The sequence below is a fragment of the Camellia sinensis genome, chromosome 10, assembly GCF_055761805.1.
Source record: "Camellia sinensis isolate YWXY chromosome 10, ASM5576180v1, whole genome shotgun sequence".
NCBI classification, from domain to species: domain Eukaryota; kingdom Viridiplantae; phylum Streptophyta; class Magnoliopsida; order Ericales; family Theaceae; genus Camellia; species Camellia sinensis.
This window is the reverse complement of record NC_138970.1, coordinates 100578779-100602059: the sequence shown is the minus strand read 5'-3', so window position 1 is coordinate 100602059 and position 23281 is coordinate 100578779. Positions and strand designations below refer to the sequence as shown.

Below are 23281 nucleotides of genomic sequence, written 5' to 3'. Positions count from 1 at the left end.
AGGATACATAATCCAACGGATTGGTAGTCCTAGGACTATTAGTCATGGGAATGCTAATCTAGTCCACCTAAACAAACATGGCCTAAAGTCACTATATCAATTAGAAGCGATTATGTATCAAATTGGGTTCCATTTGATGAGGTTGACAACTCTAATGGAGAATTTTGCTCTTGTCTGAACGTTACTTCCATAGCAAAAATGCATACTATAAGAACGAGAAAAAAGAAAATAAATTTGTAATTTCTCTCGTGGACATTGGCGAATCCAGGGGTGGCTAGAAGGGGTCATCGCCCCTCCATCCATCTATAAAACCTCAACTACTATATGTGGATTTATTATTAATTTATAAATGATAAAAAGAGTTAATTCCTCCACTCAAGTCCTGACTTTGTCAATTTATTTAAAGCTTTGAATTAAAACCATGCTATAATACATGATATATATCATATATAATTTATGATTTAAATTAATGTTACGAATTATTATAGTGTTTGGTTATATAGGCCATTATGGTGATGGAGTTAACAAATTATAAAATTAAAATTAATTACATCTCATTCTAATATTTGATTATGTTTCAAAATAATATTCGATAGGACTCATTATGGTGATTTTGGTTATGACCAAAACGACACCTTCAATTTTGGCTTTAATTAACGTTAGTTACAACCACAATCAATGTGAAAAGTACTTATCTATTATTAGTTTTTTGATCTTATATTTGGTATAAATTATAACAAAAATTTATAATTTTGTTTTTGTACTTTTTGTTTTGTAAATGCCTATTGACTGAAAATATTATTTGCAAATTTAAAAATGATGTTTAATTTGTATACTTATAAAAATAAATATTTTAGTACAACATATACGTGCAAAACTTTTATAATAATGTGATAAAATAAATTTTGTAGTCAATTTTTGTTGTACATAGTTTGGCCCCCTCTTACCAAAATTTATGCGTCCGCCACTGTTCATAGAGATAGAAAAGAAACAAAATTATTGTGTTTTCTCGCCATTTTGTTTTACAAATATCAATTCATTTCTTATTGATTGTGTTAATCCCCCTCGCCAATATAAATATATAGGAATGTAATATGAGAGTTATATACTTCCATTTTGCATGCAAGGCTGCCCTACCAAACTTTTCTTTTCTGAAAAATGAAAAAAAGGGGAAAAAATTATGAAGAAATCAAATGCCAAGTAACACCAAACCAAGCAACTATGTGAAAACCAAGCCAAATGAACCAAGCACACCTTACAAACTTAAAATGAGACAAAGGGAGTAGTTTCAAACACCGTATAGACCTGAAGTGGAACCGACTTATCAAGGTTCCAATCTCCATCCATGCTCAGAAAGTGCTTCAATCACCCGGAAAGATGCCTCTGCAGTGTCATTCAGTGGAGGATAGCTCCATCTTTCTGATATCTGCACAATCAAACCAGAATATGATATTTTAATGGAGAGATTGGTTTTGCTCAACATCAACCACCGCAGTACCAATGGCATAATTTGATTGTGCAGCAGTTATTATAATTGCATTACAAGATAAATAGAGAAAGACTTTGGACTTTGTATGGAACTCACATCTTCTTTACCCGTGAATGGTCGCACCACTCCTCGTTCCTGCAGAGATTTGTGGAAGTCCGCAAACTTCCATGTACATCGCTCTGCTCCAATAACATAAACAGGCTTTCTGCAGCATAAATTATTAACATTTCAATTGGGAGAAAAATCAAATTAAAAATGTTGAAGAAGTATCACTAGTTCAAACATACCCAGTACTGCAAGCCTCACTCAACATACTAACTGAATCAGCTGTGATTATGAAAGCATCGGCCCAAGCAAGATGCCCCATGTGAGGATTTGGATCTAACCAGTATAAATTATGCAAACATTGTATGAACTTAAAAATTCAGAAAAATGCGCTCCAAAAAGCCTTCAGATGATACTAAGAATTGAATATACCTTTGCCATCCCAAATGTAAACTTTAGGATGATAACTAAATTCCTTCTCTAAGATTTCAGATACCTGTTGATCACAGAATGCACAAACAATAGCCCCCCATTTCCATTAAGATAAAAAGAAATTACTATAAATATGCACACCTCCTGTGGAGTTCTTCTCGAGAAAGATATTCTGAGGCTTCCAAAACTCCAACGAACATTCTTCAGGGAAGCTGTCAACTGTTTTGCAAGGTCTGCACCATATTGACAATGTTCTACAATAACAACATAAATACAACATAAATATAAATTATGGAAGTGTTGTTATTAACCAATGATACAGGATCAACTGGGAGAAGTGAATAAAAAGAATACTTATATGTGATTTTTCTTCCGATAAAGAATAAACTATTGCAAGTATGAAATCATATTTGACGTAGAGAATGATAAGCACTAACACAGAAAACCAGTTTTAACTAAAATTGAAGCTTTTTCAGGCAAGCCACGAGTAAATTCATCATAGAAGCAGATTTGCAATAGCAATGTTACAATATACTTTTTAAATACTAATGTAATTATGTACAAGCATGAGAGGGGATCCTATATGATAATATAAGCAGTTTCAAGTTAAAAAGGAACTACGTTCATGCACCTTGCAAGATTTAACCTAAATAAACAAATAAAGGAGAAGGAAAATTTTAGGATCTTTGAACATCAATTACTGCAATTCTATCTTTTTTTCTTTTTTCAGGTTGTGCAAAGACCAGAGTAGTAACATACAAAAAAGATTTTGAGTAATTCAGAAAGGCACTCATACATGGATATAAATATACTAATAAATTTAAATTATAAACCAATGCATACAATAAAAAAGTGAACAGACCCTAAAGTTTGAACAATGTGATCCCAAAAACAAAACCCTATAGCTTGAACAATCTTATTATCTAAAAAATGAAAAAAATAAAACCTTGAACAATCTTAAATGCCAACTGCATCAGAGAAGTTAGTTCTATGCAACAAAACAGACTTCAGAGTTTGAACAACCTCATCCACTCTGAGTTACTTTTAGACTCTTTTCTGTCGTCAGGACCACCAATTCCCATTAACAGGTCTAACTCAATATCAGAAGCAAACAAAAGTCGTGGAAGGAGGAAAAAAGGACACGGTATCAAAATAGAGATGCAAAATACACCTTGAATATTGTTTAGCTAAAACAAAGACTAATACCCACATTAGGCCAATTATACCCTATAAAAGGCTAAAACCCAAAACTTTCTCTTCGATCATTTGATGCAAACATGAGAGGCATCAACTTAAAAAACCCTTACCCATTGTAAGTCCACACAAAAAACTGAATACCCAATGTAGGAAAACAATGGTGCTAAAAGAGAAATTTTATATATTATAGAGCAAACTTCACTTTAACCCCATTGGTTTGGCCCATGTGCGGTTTACCCCCCTAACGTTTAGAAATGACCACATAACCCCCATATGGTTTGTGGACCAAAGTGCACACTAACTTCTATTAACCGAACATGTGAATTGACCTTTATGCCCTCATCTTCTTCCTTTTCTCTCTTTCGAATTAAACCTGCAATACACACAGACACCTATTTTCTTTTTTCTTCCTTCCATGCTGCCAACTCCAACAAATTTCATACCAACTTCTGCAAGAAACCCAAGCGGCACACACATCTTTGCACCAAAAAAATCAGTGGCCCATTCTCACCATTCATCAACAGTAAATGCATATATATTATCCACTAGTATATACTCAGAAATTATTATGGGCCACCAGGGGTGTCGGAGAAAGGGATGATTTTGACCAAGCTGTTTCCGACAATGTCGATGGCGCCAACAATCAAACCCATGCTATCATAGCTTCTTGGAGCATCGCAAAGCTCCAGCCTCCAAAGAAAAATACAGCAGATTCGATCTTGATATATACAAAATATTGGTATATACAAAATCTTGATGTATATATATTTGTATGTATCAAGATTTTTTTTCCAAAAGTACAAATTTTTTAAACCAAATCAGAGCATAAAAATTTGTCAACAGAGCACCAGAAAAAGGAGAGCCTAAGCTAAGATAATAATTGTTAATGAAAAACCATAATAGAGCGTGGTAAACAATTGATAAATTCATTATTTGAATTGTATTTCCAGACCATTGTACAGAGGCATCAACTTGGAGACCTCATGAAAGCTTTGCTCAAGCAAAAATTGAAGGGATTGGTAGAGCACTGTATAGTGATGACAAATGGAGAGAGAGAGGATGAGAGGGATGATGAAGATAAGGTGGTGCTGATAGCAGGAAAAGTGGTTGACTTGCGAATTGTTGAGTTGGGGGAAAAAGATGAAATAAAGAGCAAGGCTTTCTCTGGATTTTTTGTATTTTTCGTCTGAAAATGGAGGGCACAAGTGGAAGTGGAAGAAATGATGAGAGGTAGAGGAATGGTAAGTTAGTAATTTTAGAGTTATAAGGGAAGAGGAAGATGGTGTGGTACAATGGGTTGGAGTTAAGGAATAGAAAAAGAAATAGTAGAGAGGAGGAAGAAGAATGACATGTGTAGACACCCCATTTTGACTGACTCTAAGACTTCCGATGCTTGCAAGCCTCCCGATGATGAAATTGTACTTAACTTCATCTTTAGAATGATTAAGGATGTCTAGAGTTTCTCTATAAACCCGTTTTGGCCAAAAACAGACTTTTTATAAAAATGACCATTTTGTCCCTGAACCCGTTTTTAGCCAAAAAATCAATTTCTTAACCCGAGAAAGAGAGGAAAGCCTGGTTTTCCTTTGATCAAACGTATTTTTCAAAATTAGTAACTCATTTTATCAAAACATTAATCAGAAGGCAATACCGACTTACTTGGGCCACAAGCAAGCCAAGATCATGGAATGCATACAGGGATGACACGTGTACCATAGCAAAGGGTGCGTGCACACTTGCCTCGTGCATGCGCACAAGAATGGTGCATGCACATATCCAAGCATGACAAAGTTGTTTTTAGAAACTCAATCTTTGTGCATTTTTTAAGGGAGGCGGCAGAGGAAGTGTAATAACCCGACCCTCTTGTATGCCTTATATCCCTAGTTCCATGAGAAATTACATGTTTAATGTGAAATCCCATGTAGAGTTATGCTTATACGAATGAATTATTTGATTATGTTTTTTATCTGTTGATTATTGGAACACATCTGTTAAAATTAAAATGTTGACTTGGAAATTTAAGGCCGAAAAGGCGTAGTAACTAAAATTGAGCATGTGACCCTGCTAGTGGGAATTTTTAAAGCTACCTGGGAGGTTTAATTGAAAATTTATTTTGTCTGATTCGCTAAGGCTCGTTTGGCAAGGTTAGAAGCCAAAGACCTATATGTGTTATATAAGTCTTTCCTGAACTCATTTCTTTACATATATGTTGAGTGGAAAATCTAGAGACCTTGAGGAAGAGAGAAAGAAAGGGAGAAGAGGAAAGTCAACAAGAGTTGGAGATTAAAGAATTTGCTAGGACCAATTGAAGAATCCAACTTAAGGTGAGTTTAGATCATTGGTAAACCCTCAATTCCTCTCCAATTGGTTGAATTAAGCTTTGATTTGGAGTATCTTACCTCCATGAAAGCTAGGGTTATGATGAAATCTCATAAAGACCATGTACCTTTTGAATGTGTCGGAATGGGAAACTTAGTCACTTGATTTCTCTGTCTTGCCTAATCTCACTCTTTTGTATGTTTGAATTCATATAAATGAATAGCTAGGCATTGTACATGTATATCTACACTAGATGAGTAAAGGAATCATGGAAATTTTGAGGTGTGAAAGCCAAAGAGCAAAAATTACATGTTTATAGGTTTATATGCTATATTTTTTGATGTGCATTTACCTTGAATGTGGCTATATGACTACCCCTTGAGCACTTGGGATGGTTGAAGTTTCGGACAGAAAAACAGGGTAAACGACCGCACGTGCCGGGCCCATGGCCTCATGTGCTGGAGGCACAGCCGCACGTGCGGCGCTCACAGCCGCATGTGCGGAAAACAGGGGAGAAGATTAGGAGCATTCTGCTGAAAAGGCACGTGTGGCGCACTTTCCCGCACGTGCGACACAGGCTAAAAAATTCCGGAACTTTCTTTCGCTCTTCTCGACCCTCTAAATGTGTTGTTATGTCCATTTGATGTTACTAGAATGTATTTAATTACATGTAACGTAACGAATCGAATAAATGAGAATTGAAAGGAAACTAAGAATAATGATGTGCTTATGACTTATGTGTTGTGTGTAGGGCATCCGCAGGAGGGAACCAGCGTTCACCCGCATCACAGTGAGTGGTAATAGCATAGTATGATGTTCTGTTCACGTATTACGTTATGCACATATTGTTTAAGATCCTATTCACTCCTTAGTGAATGCCTTATGCTGCATGAAATATGTTGATATATGTTGACCTTTGGCATGTGTATTATGGACCCAAAATCGTTCCGTTTTGTTGCTATGATGGGCCTAAGGCCGTTTTGTATTCTGTTGGGCTTAAGGCCGTTTTGTATTCTATTGGGCCTAAGGTCATTTTGTACAATATGGGCCCGAGGCCGTTCAGAAATGGGAAAAATGAGTGGGATTACGAATTGTGAATATGCAATATTGACTCATGTTCGTACTTTTAATTTATCTGTACTGCTATCATTCACTGAGCCCTGCTCACTCTACTTTCCTAGATGTTTTGTAGGTAACCAGCTTGCGGGTCAACCCTAGGTCAGCCAGAAGCCTGTAACTGAACCCGTTTCACTGAGTCACCCAAAATGACTCTTTTGTTATGTTTTGGAAATCCATATGAGCGCATGTGTTATTAATTTTGGGAACAAAGGATATGTATGTAGATATTGTTAATACTTAACTTTCAAATGGATCTTTTGTGTATGACACATGGAATGTTATATATGTATGGTAACGCGGCGTGATCCTGGCATTTAGACACTGCTCAATGAATGTTTATTCTTTTTTTTTTTATTTCGCGTCCATTTAGGCCCCGAGGTTTAATGACATTTAAAATAACTAAGTCTAGACCTCGGATGAGGCCGGTCATGTCCAAACTTTTAGGGCAGGTTTGGGTCGTGACAGGAAGCGATGGGGGTTGCCCTAGCTTGCTCCCCGCGCCCCCTCAAGCCTATATAAGGAGCCCCTCCCCCTCCCTTTCAAGGGGGCTGTGAAATTTGAACTTTTGTGAGCTTTTGAGACCAAAACCACCCACTTTCTCTCCCCCTTTTCCTTAGCTCTAAAACACACAACCCTACAGCAACTCCAAAACCTCTGAAAAACACCCCCAAGGACAAAAGAACTTGAACCCTAACTCAGAATCCAAGCTTGAGGGAGGCTTGCAAGCAAGGAACTCGACTTCTCTAGCTACCTTCTTCGTGTTTTCTTCAATTTAAGGAAACTAGCAAGTAAAAACACTTTACCTTTTATATTTCAGTATCTGTAGGCTTTACTTTTTAGTATTCCTTCATGCTAGGGTGTTAGGCCATCATGTAGTCATTTGGTTTATTCACTTTCTCGCCTCTGTTGCATGCTTTATTTATCTTGTTAGAACAACATGTTCTTAAGTCTATTTTAATCATATAATCAGCATGCATGGCCCGGTTTGAATCATTATGTCGTTTAGTTTATATTTTGTTTTCATTTGTTAGTTGCTCCTTTTGTGCATATTCATCATATAGTAGCTTCAAACCGGGCCTAGGTTGCATCTTGTATGTGTTAGTTGCATTGTAGGTCATATTTACTTTATGCATTGCATGAAAGACGCTGAAAGTGGACGATCGGGTAAGTCCTCTCTCCCTCCTTAGCATGTGTTTGCTTCTTGCATCATCTTTTAAATAATGCAAGTTAAATGTTTTCTATGCAAAATTGTATGTTTTGAATGTTTTTGTGAATACTGCCTATCTTAGTTTGAGTTCATTGCCATAAAATAAATTAAAATATCCTTTTTAATGGAAAATCTTCACTTTTAAGAAGTATGGCATTGTTCTTTCAATCTAAGATAGTTGATATTCACTTTTTATTCAGATCACATAGTTTTAGGATTAGTTAAAGGTTTTTAGGCTTAAAATAAACTCGTGTTAAAGGTTTTTAGGCTTAAAATGAACTTGTGTGAATAATTAACTACTAAAATCATAAAATAGAAACTGAGTAGAGGCCAATCTTCGGATTGGGCAAGAGGGGATGCTATCATTCAATAACCTTCTCCTCTTCTACCTAAGCTCCTAAATCCGAATTATTCTTGGTTGTGATGGATTGATCCTTAACTTAGTTTTCATTGTTAAAGTTTTCTTAATTCCCCTTTAAAAATTAAGTGGCGACTCTTTGTTGTTGGTGTGGGATGCATGCCTTAGACTCAAAAAAGGCACGGCACCCACAGCATGCTTTTGTAAATTTAAAGATATGCAAGGGGTATTCTGATCTTAAAATATAGCTCACTCTCTTCATGAGCGTGTGAACCTCACATCTAGTTAATTAGATGGAAAAGTGGACACTGCAATTTGGTCCACAAACCACATGGAGTTTATGTGGTCATTTCCAAACGTTAGGGGGGTAAACCGTACATAGCCCAAATCACAAGGTGTAAAATGAAGTTTGCCCTATATTATAAGCATGTGGTGAATCTCCTTCCACCAGATGTTTCCAGCTTGGAAAATTATATATTTTACAATTCATAATTTATTAAGCATCAATCATTTAACATCAGGAAGCATAGAGTTCTAACATAATCAGCCTCTTAGATAGAAACATAAATGAGTAGTAACCATTAAAGTTTTAATTGCACAAATTACTTGTAGGCCCTCCAATGTTAACCACAAGCAAGGGTTTCAGCAAAGGAGCCAACTCATCATGCCAGGCACAAGCAGCAACCTGTAAAGCGGTAGAGTCAGCCTGATGAAGAGCTCCCACAGTGAGGACCTGAGGTTCAGTTTTTAAAAGCAGTGAGCTTCTTATATGTTTGCAGCACTTGCATGTAAATGACAGTTAACATCCACCGAAGTTTTTTAAATGAGTGAACTCACTGAGGCAAATGTTTTATAGCCAAGAAACATACCACATGTCTGTCAGGAGGTTCACGAGGAGTTATCCACCTCTGAAGAAACCATGGGATCTGTTCCTGTCCTTCAGGAGTTAATGGGTAATAATCATGGCGAGGAGTAATCACCAGATTGAACCGATTTAGCTGTGATCTGGGATGCTGTATCTAAACATATTGCAAAAGAATTAACTGTATGAACCAATAATTGCATACATAAATAAAATAATCAATGGCAGATAAACAAAATGTAAAATGATTTTGCCATAATGAGTTTATTGCCAAAATTCTGCAACATTGCCCAGTAACATTACATTCTTTTTCCAAAAAGCAAACAGTAGCAAGTGAATATAAAATGGAATTTCTTTACAATGTTTAAAATGAAGTTGGTTGAATAACCTAAGCTATAACTCAAGACTAATGCCTCCAATACTCACACGGGAGGTAATAAGCAACAAGCATCTAAAAAACCAATAAGAAAGTTATTTTAGAATCATGTAATCATGACCACACCAACTTATATGTATGCCACATAAATTGATATTTAGCATTAGTTACTTTTACATTTTCATATTTCAGTATACATAATGCTGAGAGTCATACTTTCAAATTTAAGTTCTCCTCTCAAACCTGAACAACAAAAACTTTTTCCGGAGCTAACCATTTTATGTGACTTGCAACAGAGATAGTATCCCAGCCTGATGCAACCACCAATAATGGACCATCCCTAATTGAACAAAATAGAAAATAAAAGTTGATACGATTACACCAAGCCAAGTATAGATGAACCATAATTCTAACCTGTAAGTGCTGAAAAATGAAAACTGAGAAGGTTGATGTAAAAGGACATGTCCATAAGTTTGGGATCAGCTATATAATATAACAAATTCGGAAGAAAATTCAAGAAGGAATGGATTACACAAAATACAAAATAACATACAACTCATCATCTATTAAATTTTCAGAGCAGTGAAGAAATGACAGTTCCACAGCACATGAACAAACTATTGCCATTTGTGTAGACAAAGTGTCTTCGAACAAGATAACAGAAACAAAACAACCAACCTCATGGCTGGATTCTGGAAAAATATTTATTGATATATGAACTATCCATACAGTTTACTGATGGGGAGTGTAATAATCCAAGGCACTCAAATAGATGTAAATCTCTAATAACATTTACAATGGACAGATCCCTAATTTGAAAGCAAGCATTGATCCAAAATGTATATGCCTCACATTCATTTGAGAAGAAAGACAAGACAATAGAACTATGTATTGCAGATCCTAATCAAGTATAAACTACAAAGAGTAATTATTCACAGAGGGCCTCAATCAATTGATATGTCAAAATTATTTAGATTGCCATATAAGGTTACCATTTGCACATAAAGTAGAGAACACCTTTAAAATTAATGGATGCCAATGCCACCCCTGTGTAAATATCATCTGGATTTACTCCATGAAACCATCTGTACTTGTACAAGTTCAACAAAGATAGAAAGAGATGAAAGCTCAGTAGTCATTTAAAAAGGTCTATGAAAAAGCGGCCGCAACCGTTACGTAACGCCGTTACGTAACGGTTTTGGAGGTTACCGCCACCCGTTACGGCCGCTTTTGCAGTGTGATTGAGATTCACAGGTGTATCGGCCGTAGCGGCTGCCGTAGCGGTCGTAACGGTGCCGTAACAGCCGTAACGGCCTGTTACACACCGTTACGTAACGGTTCCAAATTGTTTCTTCCGAAAAAACACACAAAAAAAAGCTGAAAATGGGGAAAGAGGGATAGAGAGAAGAGAGAAGATAAAGAGAGAAAATGGAGGAGTAAGAGATAGAGAGAGAGAAGAGGGAAGATGAAGAACATTTTATTGATTTGTTGAAACTGTAAGACCTATGCTATTCTATTCAGCTGCTATCACTAAACCATTTTGTTTATGTGTGTCTATCTATATATTGTTTGAAAATAATAATAATAATAATAAGTGTGTTTATTATCTATTTGGTTTGATTAAAATATGTATATATATATATATTTAGGCTCTTATTTATTCTCTTACTTTTGTCATTATTTATCTTATATATAATAGTTAGTGATTGATTTTTTATATAATATAAAGTCATTAATTATTAAAATAAAATGTAAAAAACTCAGTTTATAGTGATTTAAAAATATGAAATATATTGCATCATACTTAAAAATTTACAAAAATTGATCAATATTTATTTTTAACCCAATAAATATGATCATGGAAAAAAAAATATGCGTATCGGTAAGTTTTTTTCAAATTGTGCGAAAAATAAAAAAATTCACGGTTCCGGTTACCGCAACCGTTACACTACGGCCTTTACACCCCGCAACCGCAACCGCGTCACCGCCACCGTTACGGCGACCGCAACCGCTTTTCAGAACCTTGGCCATAGACCTATGAAGCACGGACACGGACACGGACACGGATACGGAAACAAACATGGACACGGTGATTTCAAAAAAATTGGGACACAGACACGACAGGAGACTCGGCAATTCTTTTATTTTTTATTTATATATATTTGCTATGTAGATTAATATTATGTTACCAATCAATCAAAATTAATAAAAACTTACATTAATTTAATATATATATATATATATATAAATCACTACATTTATATTTATAAAGGTAAAAAAAATAAATAGAAAAATTAAAAAATATATTAAAATAATTATAAATATAGAAAAATATATAAACTTATAAGGAAAAAAAATTAATAGAAAAATATAAAATACATAAATATAAATATATATATATATAGAGAGAGAGAGAGGTGTATAAATCCGATAAGAAGAAATAAAAATTAAAAAATAAAAAGGAAGAGAGGAGAGAGAGAGAGAAGAGAGACGAGAGTGAGAGGCGACGAGGCGAGACTCACTTGACCGAATCGAGAGGCCAGAGCTTCTTCTTCATCTTTTGGAGTGTTAGACGAACCAGATAAGCAGCTTCTTCTTCTTCTTCTTCTTCTTCTTCTTCTTCTTCTTCTTCTTCTTCTCTTCTCTTTATGTTCTGATTTTGAGATTTAGGGCCAAATTTCTGCACTTTTTATGGGTTGATTCTGGACACACGTGTCCCTGGTGTGTCCTGGCGTGTCCCAGGCATGTCCCTTTTCAAAAAAATAATAAAATTAAAGGCACACGCCAAATAGTGTGTTCCGTACGTGCCCCCGACATGTCCCGTGTCCAACACTACTACAGCACCTATTCCGGCGTGTCCGTGCTTCATAGTTATAGACCATTACATTTTGTTTTTAATGTGTAACGTTTAGTATTCTCCATATTCAACACAAAAAACAATGATTAATCAAAAAGAGCCACCTCGAATTTTAATAATGATAAGCCCATAGAGAGGCATTCTTACATATAGCGTTATTAAAGGCAATAGGCACACTGAAACGCCTAGGTTTTCTAGGACCTAGGCACAATGACAATAAAAGATAGATAATTAATATAGGCAAATAATTCAAGGTTCTATATAAGTAAAATGAAATATTAAATATTTTGTAACATAAATACCAACACACCAAATTTTATCGTAGCAGATAAATAATTCAAGATTGACATAAACTTAAACATCTAACTCATAAATCATAAACATTTAAAAATAACGACAAAATTGAAGAGTTGAACAGGATAAGCATCAAGATGTAGAAGGTGAAGGAGATTGAGGGGATGAAAAAGAATAATGACAATTGGTAGTCCAATCGAGGAGAAAGCTTCATCCAACCAACATCTTTGTATAATTAGGGCTCAAAAGTGTTGGGTTGCAATGTATGTTTAGGGATTTAATCCCTTGTAGCCACGCGTAAACAAAAAAATAATGAGATTAAGTGAAATCAAGGGTTGTAATTATAATAAACAAACATTTAAAAAAAGCACACAAGTCGTGCGCATTGAGCCTAAGGCTAAAGTGCACGCTTCATGTGCCTTGATGGGCTTGTTTTACATCGCCTGGCTTGAGATGTTCTAAAGCACATTGACTGCCCCTTGATGAGCCTTGTGCCTAGGCATGTGCCTAGGCACACCTATAATAACACTTCTAACATATATAATAACAAAAAGTTTACAAATTAAAACAGAAAAACATTAGCTTGTGTAACATTTTTATAAGCAAAAGCTTGTATAAAATAATACTCAATTCAAACCTCATGTTATCTTTTCTTCTCAAAAGACTATCAACTTTTTTAAACCCCATGAAGTGGTTAAGTGAAACATTGACAGCAGTTAGATGGTTGTTTACCTTTTAAATTTTCAAAAAGTAGGCAAACACTAATTAAAGTAATGAATATCCAGTTCTCTTCTTTTCTTTTCTTTTCTTTTTTTCTCTCCCGATGTTTATGATCTTAATGTGTTATCTTACTGAACCGAACTTGCTATAGGGTAATGAAATTTTTCAACAAGGCCCATCATTATGTGAGTGATGTAGTTGGTTTGAGGTTTCAACATCTACAATAAAAGGTGGACCCAAATAACACTAGGAAAAATCAGATTTTAAGTCCGGTAGTTGCAATTTCCACTAAACAACACGCAAATTCCCTAAAAGCTAGGGAAATATGAGGACAAGAAATTATAAAATCTGAAGTTTTATTTTCCAAAAATCCTCCTTGAAAACAGAGATTACAGCCCTAAGATTTGAGGAGATCACTTCATAGTGAAGTACCTAAATAAACAAACTAATAAATAACTATAACTGGTGGGTGGCTGACATGCTGAATAACAAATAACAAGTGGCATGACTATAACCACTCATTACGACCAAGTGCCAAATGGCATATGTATTGCCACCTGAATGATATTGACAATTGAATTCTTCACAGAGGTCTACCATTTTGATACAAGAAGATATCCAAACCTACAACTAGTCTACAAGTACCAATTTTGTATAGTTCGGAAATTTTTATTTATGATTATAAATAAATTAAGCTTAGCAAATAACATATTAAAAAATAAGGTACATTACACTAACACCTCACACTCACAAGTTTTTGAAATTATAGTATGTCCCTTACTTTGCCTAACAATGTGCAAAAACACAACCATTGATAACATAGAGAAAGATGACACCATTGTCATAAAACTTTAAAATTATGGTTTTACTTTATCTAATGAATTTAATTAAAATGACTCAAATAAACTTTATGTACCCATAAATTTTTACTTTTTTTATCTTTTTAAATAACTCCTAATAACATTTTGTCGCATCATCCTCCTATATCAAAAAGAGTGAGGTCCACTACACCAAATCAAAACCTCACTCCCACCATCTTACACCTGGATGGCCACATAGTTCTCTGTTTGTTTGATATGGAGTACCAAATAGAAAGAAAAAGGAAATCATTGACCATGAATTTAATTATATATGATATGTGGATTTTCCACAAGGTTCGACATGTGGGTTTGATCTATGAGAATGTCGTGGGTTCATGTTGCTGGTAGTGATAGGTGCAGAGGAGGTGTGGCATGGTTGGCCAATGACAAAATTTGGTTTTATCTTTTGTTTGGCTACAAAGATAAGAGTACCAACAGAAACACAAAGGAAACATTAATTTGTAAAAGGACAAAACAATAAAATTACAACTGTCAGCCAACAAATATTGACGGGGCAATGTTATTTCATAAATCTGGGGGGTGTCCTTGCAATTGTTAGAAATCTTTGATGGTGTTAATGAAATTCACCCAAAAGAATATTTGATTGTTATACCAATTAACAAGACACATTCCATTTTTTTGGTTGATAGAATGACCTATACGTTACCCTGCAAATTCGGTTCCTCTCTCTAGTTATAGCAAGTAGTTCTCTTTAAAATTCACTTGAATACCTGTATAACTAAATTGCATTTATCTACCTCCATTACTTGTTTTTGGTTGATAGAATAACCTATACCTTACCCTGCGAAATTGGTTCTTCTCTCTGATTATACCAAGTAGTTCTCTTTAAAATTCACTTGAATACCTGTATAACCAAATTGCATTTATCTACCTTTCAAAAATTACAGCTTTGGCCACCAAATCACATTTGTGTTAAAGTCAGCACAAAGATTGTCCAATGATCTAACATAATGCATTTTATATGAGGCCACAATGCCAAATTGAACAATGAGATATCTACCATGCTTTGGAGTTACAGAATTCACCCCAAACATTCAAAGCAAAAAGAATCTACTAAAGTAATATAAACTAATAATTACCTTGAAAGTAAAAGGTATTTTCCTGTAGGTAAAGCAAGAGAAAACCCCAAACTAAGACTTCGTTTGGGAAGTGGGTTGGCTTTTTGGCTATTTTAGCCTGGGGTTAAAAAACCTCGTTTGGGTTGGGCTTTTTGGCTTTTTTGACTTTTGTGGAAAAAAAATGAAATAATTATTATTTGGATGTGACATTTTGTGTATTGGCTTTTTAGCATATTTTGCCTTTTTGTGGCTATTTGAGCCCGGTAACCTCATGCCAAACAAGGTAGATGGATGTAAATGTTCTACTACATGGAAAATAACTCTGATTAAATTATAATTAATCTTGCACCTTCGCTGTAGAATTATAGCTAACGCACTTGTAGACACTAAAATTTTGCATGTGCTTTAGTCACCATATAACATGTTCTTGACTAGGAAGATGGTCGAAGTCTTCAAATGGATGTGGGTCTCACCAAAATTATGGACCTTAACCTATTTTAAATTATGAGACAAACAGAAAAATGTCAATCCGTTTTGACAATTGGATCAAACAATTATTTCAACCCAAAGGCCTACAATTGTCAAAATTTGATGGAGGAATCATAATTTAAATTCAAATTCAAATAATTTCCAAAATAAGAGGCAAATTTCTTAAATCAAAATTAAATATTATTGTAATGGAATTTCCAAATTAACATTCCTTCAAGCCTATAAATAGAGGCCCCCATTAGGAAGAAGGGACCTTTTGGCTAAGATCTGGCAATATCTAAAGCATTCTCAAGACTGCCAAAATCTCTATTCAAAAAATTATCTCTAAAGTTCTTCAAAACTCAAGTGAAGGATTATCAAGCACTCCAAACTTGCACCAATCCTTTCAAGTTACAAATTTGCTCTATGTGTCCTGACCCATAATTTAAAGCTACAAATTTGATCTCTAATCAAAGAGATCGTTTCGAAGTTTGTTTGAGATCAAGCAATTCAAGCCTGAGATCAAGCCTCTTTTCTTTAAGTTTCTCTATTGGAAGACCTACAGAAATTCATCAACTCATTCAGTTCAACAAGAAGCTTCCATAGCCGTTGGATTACAACTCATCCCAAAGATTGAATCAAAGGGTTTGTTCTTTTGTAATAGAACAGATCAAAGAGAATTGTACCTGCTTTATTATATTTATAAAATTGAATATTTGTGCTACTTTTTTCTCGTCTTTATTGCAAGACTCGAAATTTGTGTGTACAGCGCTTCAACTATATTCTCTTTCATCAAACATTTTTTGTTTCAAGAAGTACAAGTAAAATGCCATTGCAAGCTCAACGCACTAAAAGGTGGTTTAGAAAATCACATCAAAACATGAATAAGAAGAACAATTACATACTTCTTAAATGTTTCATGAGCCATTGTTGCAATTTGCTTTGCATCAGCTTCTAAAACATGTGATAGACCAGCACTACCTTCATTTAAAGAAAGAAGAAACATCAGTATCTCCTCTTGTGTATATATATTTCCATTTAGTTCTTCATATAGGCAACATGTAAGATCAATACACCATATTCAGCAGGACATGCGCACTCTTTATTATTAAAATACTGCAGATACATAATTTAAGACTGAATTTGCTACCTGCACTACCATTTTTTTCAGCGGGAAGTGACATCACTTTATTTGCTTTGATAGTTTGGAATTGTGAATCACCACAAATTCTCTTTATGGCATAGTCTAACTTTTTGTGAACAGAAACAGGCAACCACTGAAGCCACTTATTGATTCCTCCTCTTGGCCTAGTTACGCGCTGTTCAACAATGAATATGAACTATATAAATACTCAGGTGCAATATAACCCAAGATTTAGTGATATAATCATCAAAAATCCAAATACATGAAATATATAAATAAATATATATATATATATAAATCCAGATGCAATATATACCATTTATACTGTTTGTCAAATTTTGAACAATCCAACTTCAAAGCTTGATGAAACCAGGTCCCATAAACAAAGCATTTATAAGTACTACAGTTTATAATTACTCTTCTGCAATCATCAAAGCAATCACTGAAAGGAAAATTCCAGGACATGGTTGAGATTTCCCCCACCACCTATTTCCAACCTAGCAGGCATCCTAAGTAGCAAAATGGAGAGAAATAGGCCTTCACGAAGATTTTCTAATGGATGGAGATCAATTTAAAAGTAACTCTCCTCCATTTAGGATAAATCAAGATAACAAACATTCTCTAAGATTTCTCTTAGATTCGAAGTTTCAAACCCATAGCTGATGATAGAACTAACAATATATTTTTCCAACACACAAGTCCATATCCTTATTTTTCTATGAATCTCTTATTCTGATCTTCCTCTCCAAGTTCTTATTCTCCACCATAGAATTTTTTCTTTTTTTTTTTTTTTTAATTGACACCGAGGTGTCCGGATCAAAGGCCGACTAATCCCTAGGGGTGCACAAGCCCTCGGTAAAGAGTTTTCTACAAGTGCACCACGATTAATTCAAGGGTTTTCTCCCAGTCCAATGGCGCCAAGGAATTGTTAGCATCTAAAAAGTTTCGATTCCTGAACTTTGGAGTGCGCACACCCCCAAGACCCAAGATCTTGCCACTAGGCCAACCCCTTGGGTTGGGTTTCTCCACCATGGAAATATTCCAAATAAATAAGCCCTTAAGATCAATTCTCACTTCAACATAATCTTATGTGAGAGTTTTTGGGAAAGAGTTAACCTAGAAAGTAGTGAAATAATCCTATCAACTTGGATTAGTTGCACATTATGGTTGATCTCCCTAAGTCCGAATGTTCTACTAGTTATTGTAAAGCGAAGTCCCACATCGGCTTGAGTACTAAAGTAATATTAAGCATATAAGCGTGAGGACACCCTCACCCCTTGAGCTAGCTTTTGGTGCGAAACGAAATCCCACATCGCTTGAGTAATAAAGTAATATTAAGCATATAAACATGAGGGCATCCTCACCTCTTGAGCTAACTTTTGGTGTGAAGCGAAGTCTCACATCGCCTAAGAACTAAAGTAATATTAAGCATGTAAGCGTGAGTGCACCCTCACCTTAATAACTAGCTTTTGGGGTGAGTTTTTGTGAAACCCCGTATTTTTGAGGTATTAATATTTTAATGAGAGATATTGGTGATTGTTTGGTAATAAAATTTTTAGATGAGAACCTAACTTATTTTCTATATTTGTTTTATCTCTTTTTACCTCCATTTCATTATTATCATTATTCATGTCTTTTATTTATTTATTTATTTTAGTTTCCTTTCTCTCCAAGTTACTTTGTCTCCAAGGAAGTTCCTTTTCTTTTGTCCCAAGTATCCTTGCTTATAAATTGAGCTCACCTCTCAACTTCTTTCTGTGGTTCTTCCCATATCTCTCTCCATTTGTTATATAAATTTAGAGTTTAGATTAAAAATGTCTAAAGTGAGAGTAAGCATTTTCATAAAGGCGGAGAGTTGTAGATTTTGTGAAACCTTACATACCTTATGCTTTAGACTTTGGAGATCCATGAAGAAATATCGAGATTTGAGTGTTGGCGACGGAGGAGATTGATTTGAGGTAATTCAGGTGGTATACAATATGATTCCTTTAAATCCCTTTGCAAAGAGTTTATTTTAATTACTTCCAATTTGTACTCCTCTTGATTATCATGGTCATATGTTAAATTCTGTTGAATCATTCTTGTTGATACATTTGAGTACTCTGGTCATTTGATAAATTCTATGAAGTTGATCTATGTAGTCAATGTTAATTTGTCTGGCTAAATGACGTGAAAATACTCTGTACATGGATCGAGTGGACCCTGCCAATAGCTTGGACCAATAGCCCGGATAAGCGGCTGTGCTTGGGTGAGGTGGGTAAGGCCGGTCACTGGTCATGTACCGAGTAAGACAGGATATTTGGTTCTGGATAAATTATCATATGTCGAGTTGAATTGTTTGTGCAATTTGGTAAATTGCTTGATTATAAAATCTAATCGGTTGTGTAATTGTTGGATCCCTATTGATTTATTCTCTATCCGAGCCTTGTTATTCCTGTTGTATTGTATACTTCCCGAATTAATTTATTTTTCAGATGTGGAGCAAATTTAGTGATGATTGGAGTTGAAGCATCTAAAGAGATTATTTGAGTTGAAGATTTTTTTTAGTCCACAACTATATATTATTTTTGGAGATTTGTGTAATTTATATTTTGGAGACATTTGAGTTAATTATTTATGGAGACGATTTGTATATTTGAGATTGTGAGTCATCTGCAATTATAAATTTGATGTTGATTTGATTAGTTAACGGCCTAGAAGTTGGGGCGTTACAGTTTTACCCAAGACCATGTTATATCAAAGCCAAAGTACTCAAGGATGGGTAGGGTTACTAAAGTAATATTAAGCATATAAGCGTGAGGGCACCCTCACCTTAATAGCTAGCTTTTAGGGTGAGTTCTACCCAAGATCGTGTAACAGTTACTAGTAATCCACACGCCCATCTACTTTTAGAACCTATCATGTAAAAGGTAGTCAAGTCACTTGAAGACTAAAAAGCACAAATACGGACATGTGACACAATACGGACACGCTAACACGATAATTTTCAAAACATGCAAGACACAACACGTGGGAGACACACACAAAATATATAATGTTATATATTTATTATATATCATATATATGAAAATATCATTCTAAGACAAGAAATAAATTCAATATAACATTATTTTTCTTTTATAATTATATTCTAAGTTATTTTGTTCAAACCAAACCGAGTCTTAAGTCCCATTAAATGGGGTCGGCTACATGAATCATTCTTCTCCACTTGACTCTATCAACGGCCATTTGGTTAGTCAAATTAAAGAGATGCATATCTTTATTCACTACACTCATCCACGTCAATCTAGATTTGCCCCTTCCCCTAACACTTCCACCTACCATTACTGTATCACATCTCTTCACTACTGCCTCTGTTGGTTATATGACCAAACCATCTCAATCTATTCTATCTCAACTTATCTTCTATCGGTGTTACTCCTACCTATTCACAAATATACTCATTCCTAATTCTGTCTTTTCTAGTCTTGCCACACATTCATCTTAGCATCCTCATCTCAGCAACATTCATCTTATCTACATGTTGTTCAAACTTATAATTAATTTCGCATGTGTCTAATCAATGGACACGTGTGTTTAAGAAATGGGCATGACTATCCTCCAAGTGTCCGAGTCTAAATTCTTTACACGTTTGGATGAGTGTTGGACATGTGTCGGGAAAGTGTCCGACGAGTGTCAATGTCCGACATCGACACACCACCTTTTTTAAAGTTTATGTGCTTCTTAGCTTGAAGAAGATTTACAACAACTTAGGATGTAAGTTCACTATTATTTGTTGTGTCAACAACACTCCAAGGGAGGCGTTGGTTTCATGGGATTGAGGCATGGAATTGGACTACATGTCCAAGAGATTTACTAGTCTATTGTTTGGTTAGAAAAGTAAAGGTTAGACTAATAGTCAAATACACGCGGGGGGGAGGGGGGTGTTAAGGGGGGGAAATGTGGTTAATACAGCTCAAAAGCTGCTAAACCATTGTGCATCATTAATTCAGCACTTGATATCACTCCAACACTAGAAAAAAGGGAAAGTCATCTAAGCCTTTGAGGAATTCATATTAATATCATTCATTTTCTCCTCTATATCATCCATGTGGCCAGGTCCCATTCTGAATTAGGTTGTGGGCTGCTTTCTTTAGGCTGCGTTTTACATGAAACACTATTGACAGCGGCAGGATTAAAAAGTTGGAGATTTAGGTAGTGTTTGGTTTAATTTTCAAAACTCAATTATGTTTTCAAATCATGATTTGAATCAAAATTTATAACCAAATAAAATTTTAAAATACAATTCAAATTTACTTTAAAAACTCCTTTCTTCTCATTTTTTTTTATTATTATTAATCAATCAAATCACCTTTTCCCTCACATTCTATACATCAATCAATAAAAAAATAAAAATATCATCCCAATACTGTTTTCTTTTGATCAAAACTCATAATCAAAGCAATTTTCTCTTTTCAAATCATAATTCAGAAACTCAAAACTCAAAACACAACTTCGCACTCAAATCATAATTCTGAAACTAAACCAAACGGACCCTTAGATTTTCATTGTAGAGATGGTACACATAATAAAAGTGACTAATCAAATCATCAATTAGCAATCAAAGGTTTAGAACAAAAAGAAGTTGCATTTTATGGTTTCCAACAAAATGTGTAAGAAAAAATTTCATGGATTGGCGAAACAGAGCTTAATTGAGAACAAAACAAGCTTAAGAAAAGACCAACGTAAATGGTTTGGCGGTGAGAGAGGCCCAGAGCTCGAACCAAACCAATGCACTGATTCTCAGCTCCGGCGACGCCGTTTCCGATGACAACAGCTCGTCGGATGGCGGTGGAGAAGCCAACTCTGAAGATGTCCCTCAATCCCCAAGAATCGGTCGGCGGTTCGCGAAACCTGATTGCTCGCATAATGCATCACTCACCACTCACTCACTCACTCACCATATATGATACCACACCACACCTACCTTAAACCTTTGTATTGTGAGGATGGGACAACCAAGCTCAACTCTCTCTCTCTCTCTCTCTCTCTCTCTCTCTCTTCTTTCTAGTTTAGTACTTTGAACTCACAGACTACAGAGGGGTTTCGGTGTCTGGGTTTTGCACGAAAAATTATACCCTGCCATTAGAGGAAATAGCACAACAAAAAATAGAGGGGCTGAGATTGTTTTCTTCATACTTCTGTTGACGGTACTCACTAACGTTATGTTTCGCAGGAAGGTTTGGCTTGGCTCGGCGTTATTTTAGTAAAAAAAATAAAATAAATTTTTTTTAGTTTAATAAGATAAAATATCGCATTTAAATTATAATTATTTTTTTTTTTTTTACAAAATTTAAAAAATTTATTCTAAACGAGACTTTTTAGCTCCAGGCTAAAATAATCAAAAAGTCAAAAAACCAACCCATATCCCAAATGAATGCTAATTGCAAGAAATTTTACAATGAGATTTACTCACTTCGATCATAGCCGACCTAGAGGTAGGTGACCAAAACCCTCAAATTTCTATTTTAAAATTAGGGTTTTTAAACAATATTTTAATGTTGGGTAATTTTATTTACACACATTGAATACTCTCAGTACATATCATCCTTAAGGGAAAATTTTATTTCCACACACCTATTTATCTCTGTGCATACACTCAATGATTTATTTTTTTTAATTACAGTTTTGTCCTAAAATAAAATTACTAAAGTGTCCTTATCTTCTTCATCAAAACCCTAATTTCTTAACCCTAGCCCTAACTACCACAGCTATTGTCGCCGCCGCCGCCATTAACTCCGCTACAACTTTTTTGCTGCAAAACCGCCCCCTCTCTCTCTCTCGGGTTTGCATAGTTATGACACAAAACATTCTTGTGACTGGTAATGCTTGGTATATTGGAACCCATACAGTGCTTCAGTTGCTTTTGGATGGAAATGCATGAACAAAGACTAAGCAACAAATGTTAGTCTATTATTTTATTTCTCTTCAAACTAATTGTTTTTGAGCCATTATTTTGTTTAGCTCTTTAAATTAATTGTTTTTAATGCACGGTTTAAAACCAAACTGAACCAAATTTAATAGGTTGGGATTCATTTAGTTTTCTCATCTTATGGTTTGATTATAGAATCCAACTTTTTGAGAACTAAGTCAAACTATTTAGTTCTGGGTTGGACACCAATGCAAACCACATACTAGAACTTATGTAATGATGAAAAGAATGCAGTAAAAAGTACCCAAGAATGGCATTCAGCCTCTCCCGCAAGATAATATTATTTTTATTAGCAGAATTGGATGGACTTGAACATTCAATTCTGATGAATATATCACAAACAAAATTTAATAACTTATGTAAATCCATAATTAAACCATAGCTCTAACCAACATGTCATTTACAGTGCCTCAATGTAACAACTTTTTTTTTTAAATGAATTAAAATTCTTTTCAAGACCAAAGCAGGGGAGAATAAACAATAC

General features: G+C 34.9%; 1 protein-coding gene across 6 annotated transcripts; it reads right to left on the bottom strand.

Annotated features, from left to right (window-relative positions):
* Positions 1 to 1015: 1015 nt before the first annotated feature.
* LOC114287743 (mitochondrial fission protein ELM1) lies at positions 1016 to 22039 on the bottom strand. Of its 6 annotated transcripts, none has more exons than XR_014342418.1 (12): positions 21551 to 22039; positions 16833 to 17001; positions 16588 to 16663; positions 9648 to 9744; positions 9036 to 9185; positions 8773 to 8899; positions 2108 to 2220; positions 1967 to 2030; positions 1777 to 1870; positions 1586 to 1694; positions 1255 to 1426; positions 1016 to 1151 (listed from the first exon to the last, which is right to left on the bottom strand). XR_014342418.1 is itself a non-coding variant. In XM_082891980.1 (12 exons), exons 1-11 carry the CDS (start codon positions 21731 to 21733, stop codon positions 1325 to 1327), a joined length of 1284 nt encoding a protein of 427 aa, XP_082748106.1. In that variant the 5' UTR covers positions 21734 to 22039; the 3' UTR covers positions 1016 to 1151; positions 1306 to 1324. The 6 variants fall into 6 exon arrangements, 4 of the variants coding, with proteins under 4 accessions (XP_082748106.1, XP_082748104.1, XP_082748107.1 ...); XR_014342419.1 differs by having other exon boundaries at positions 16842 to 17001; positions 21551 to 21966; XM_082891980.1 differs by having other exon boundaries at positions 1306 to 1426.
* Positions 22040 to 23281: the final 1242 nt, after the last annotated feature.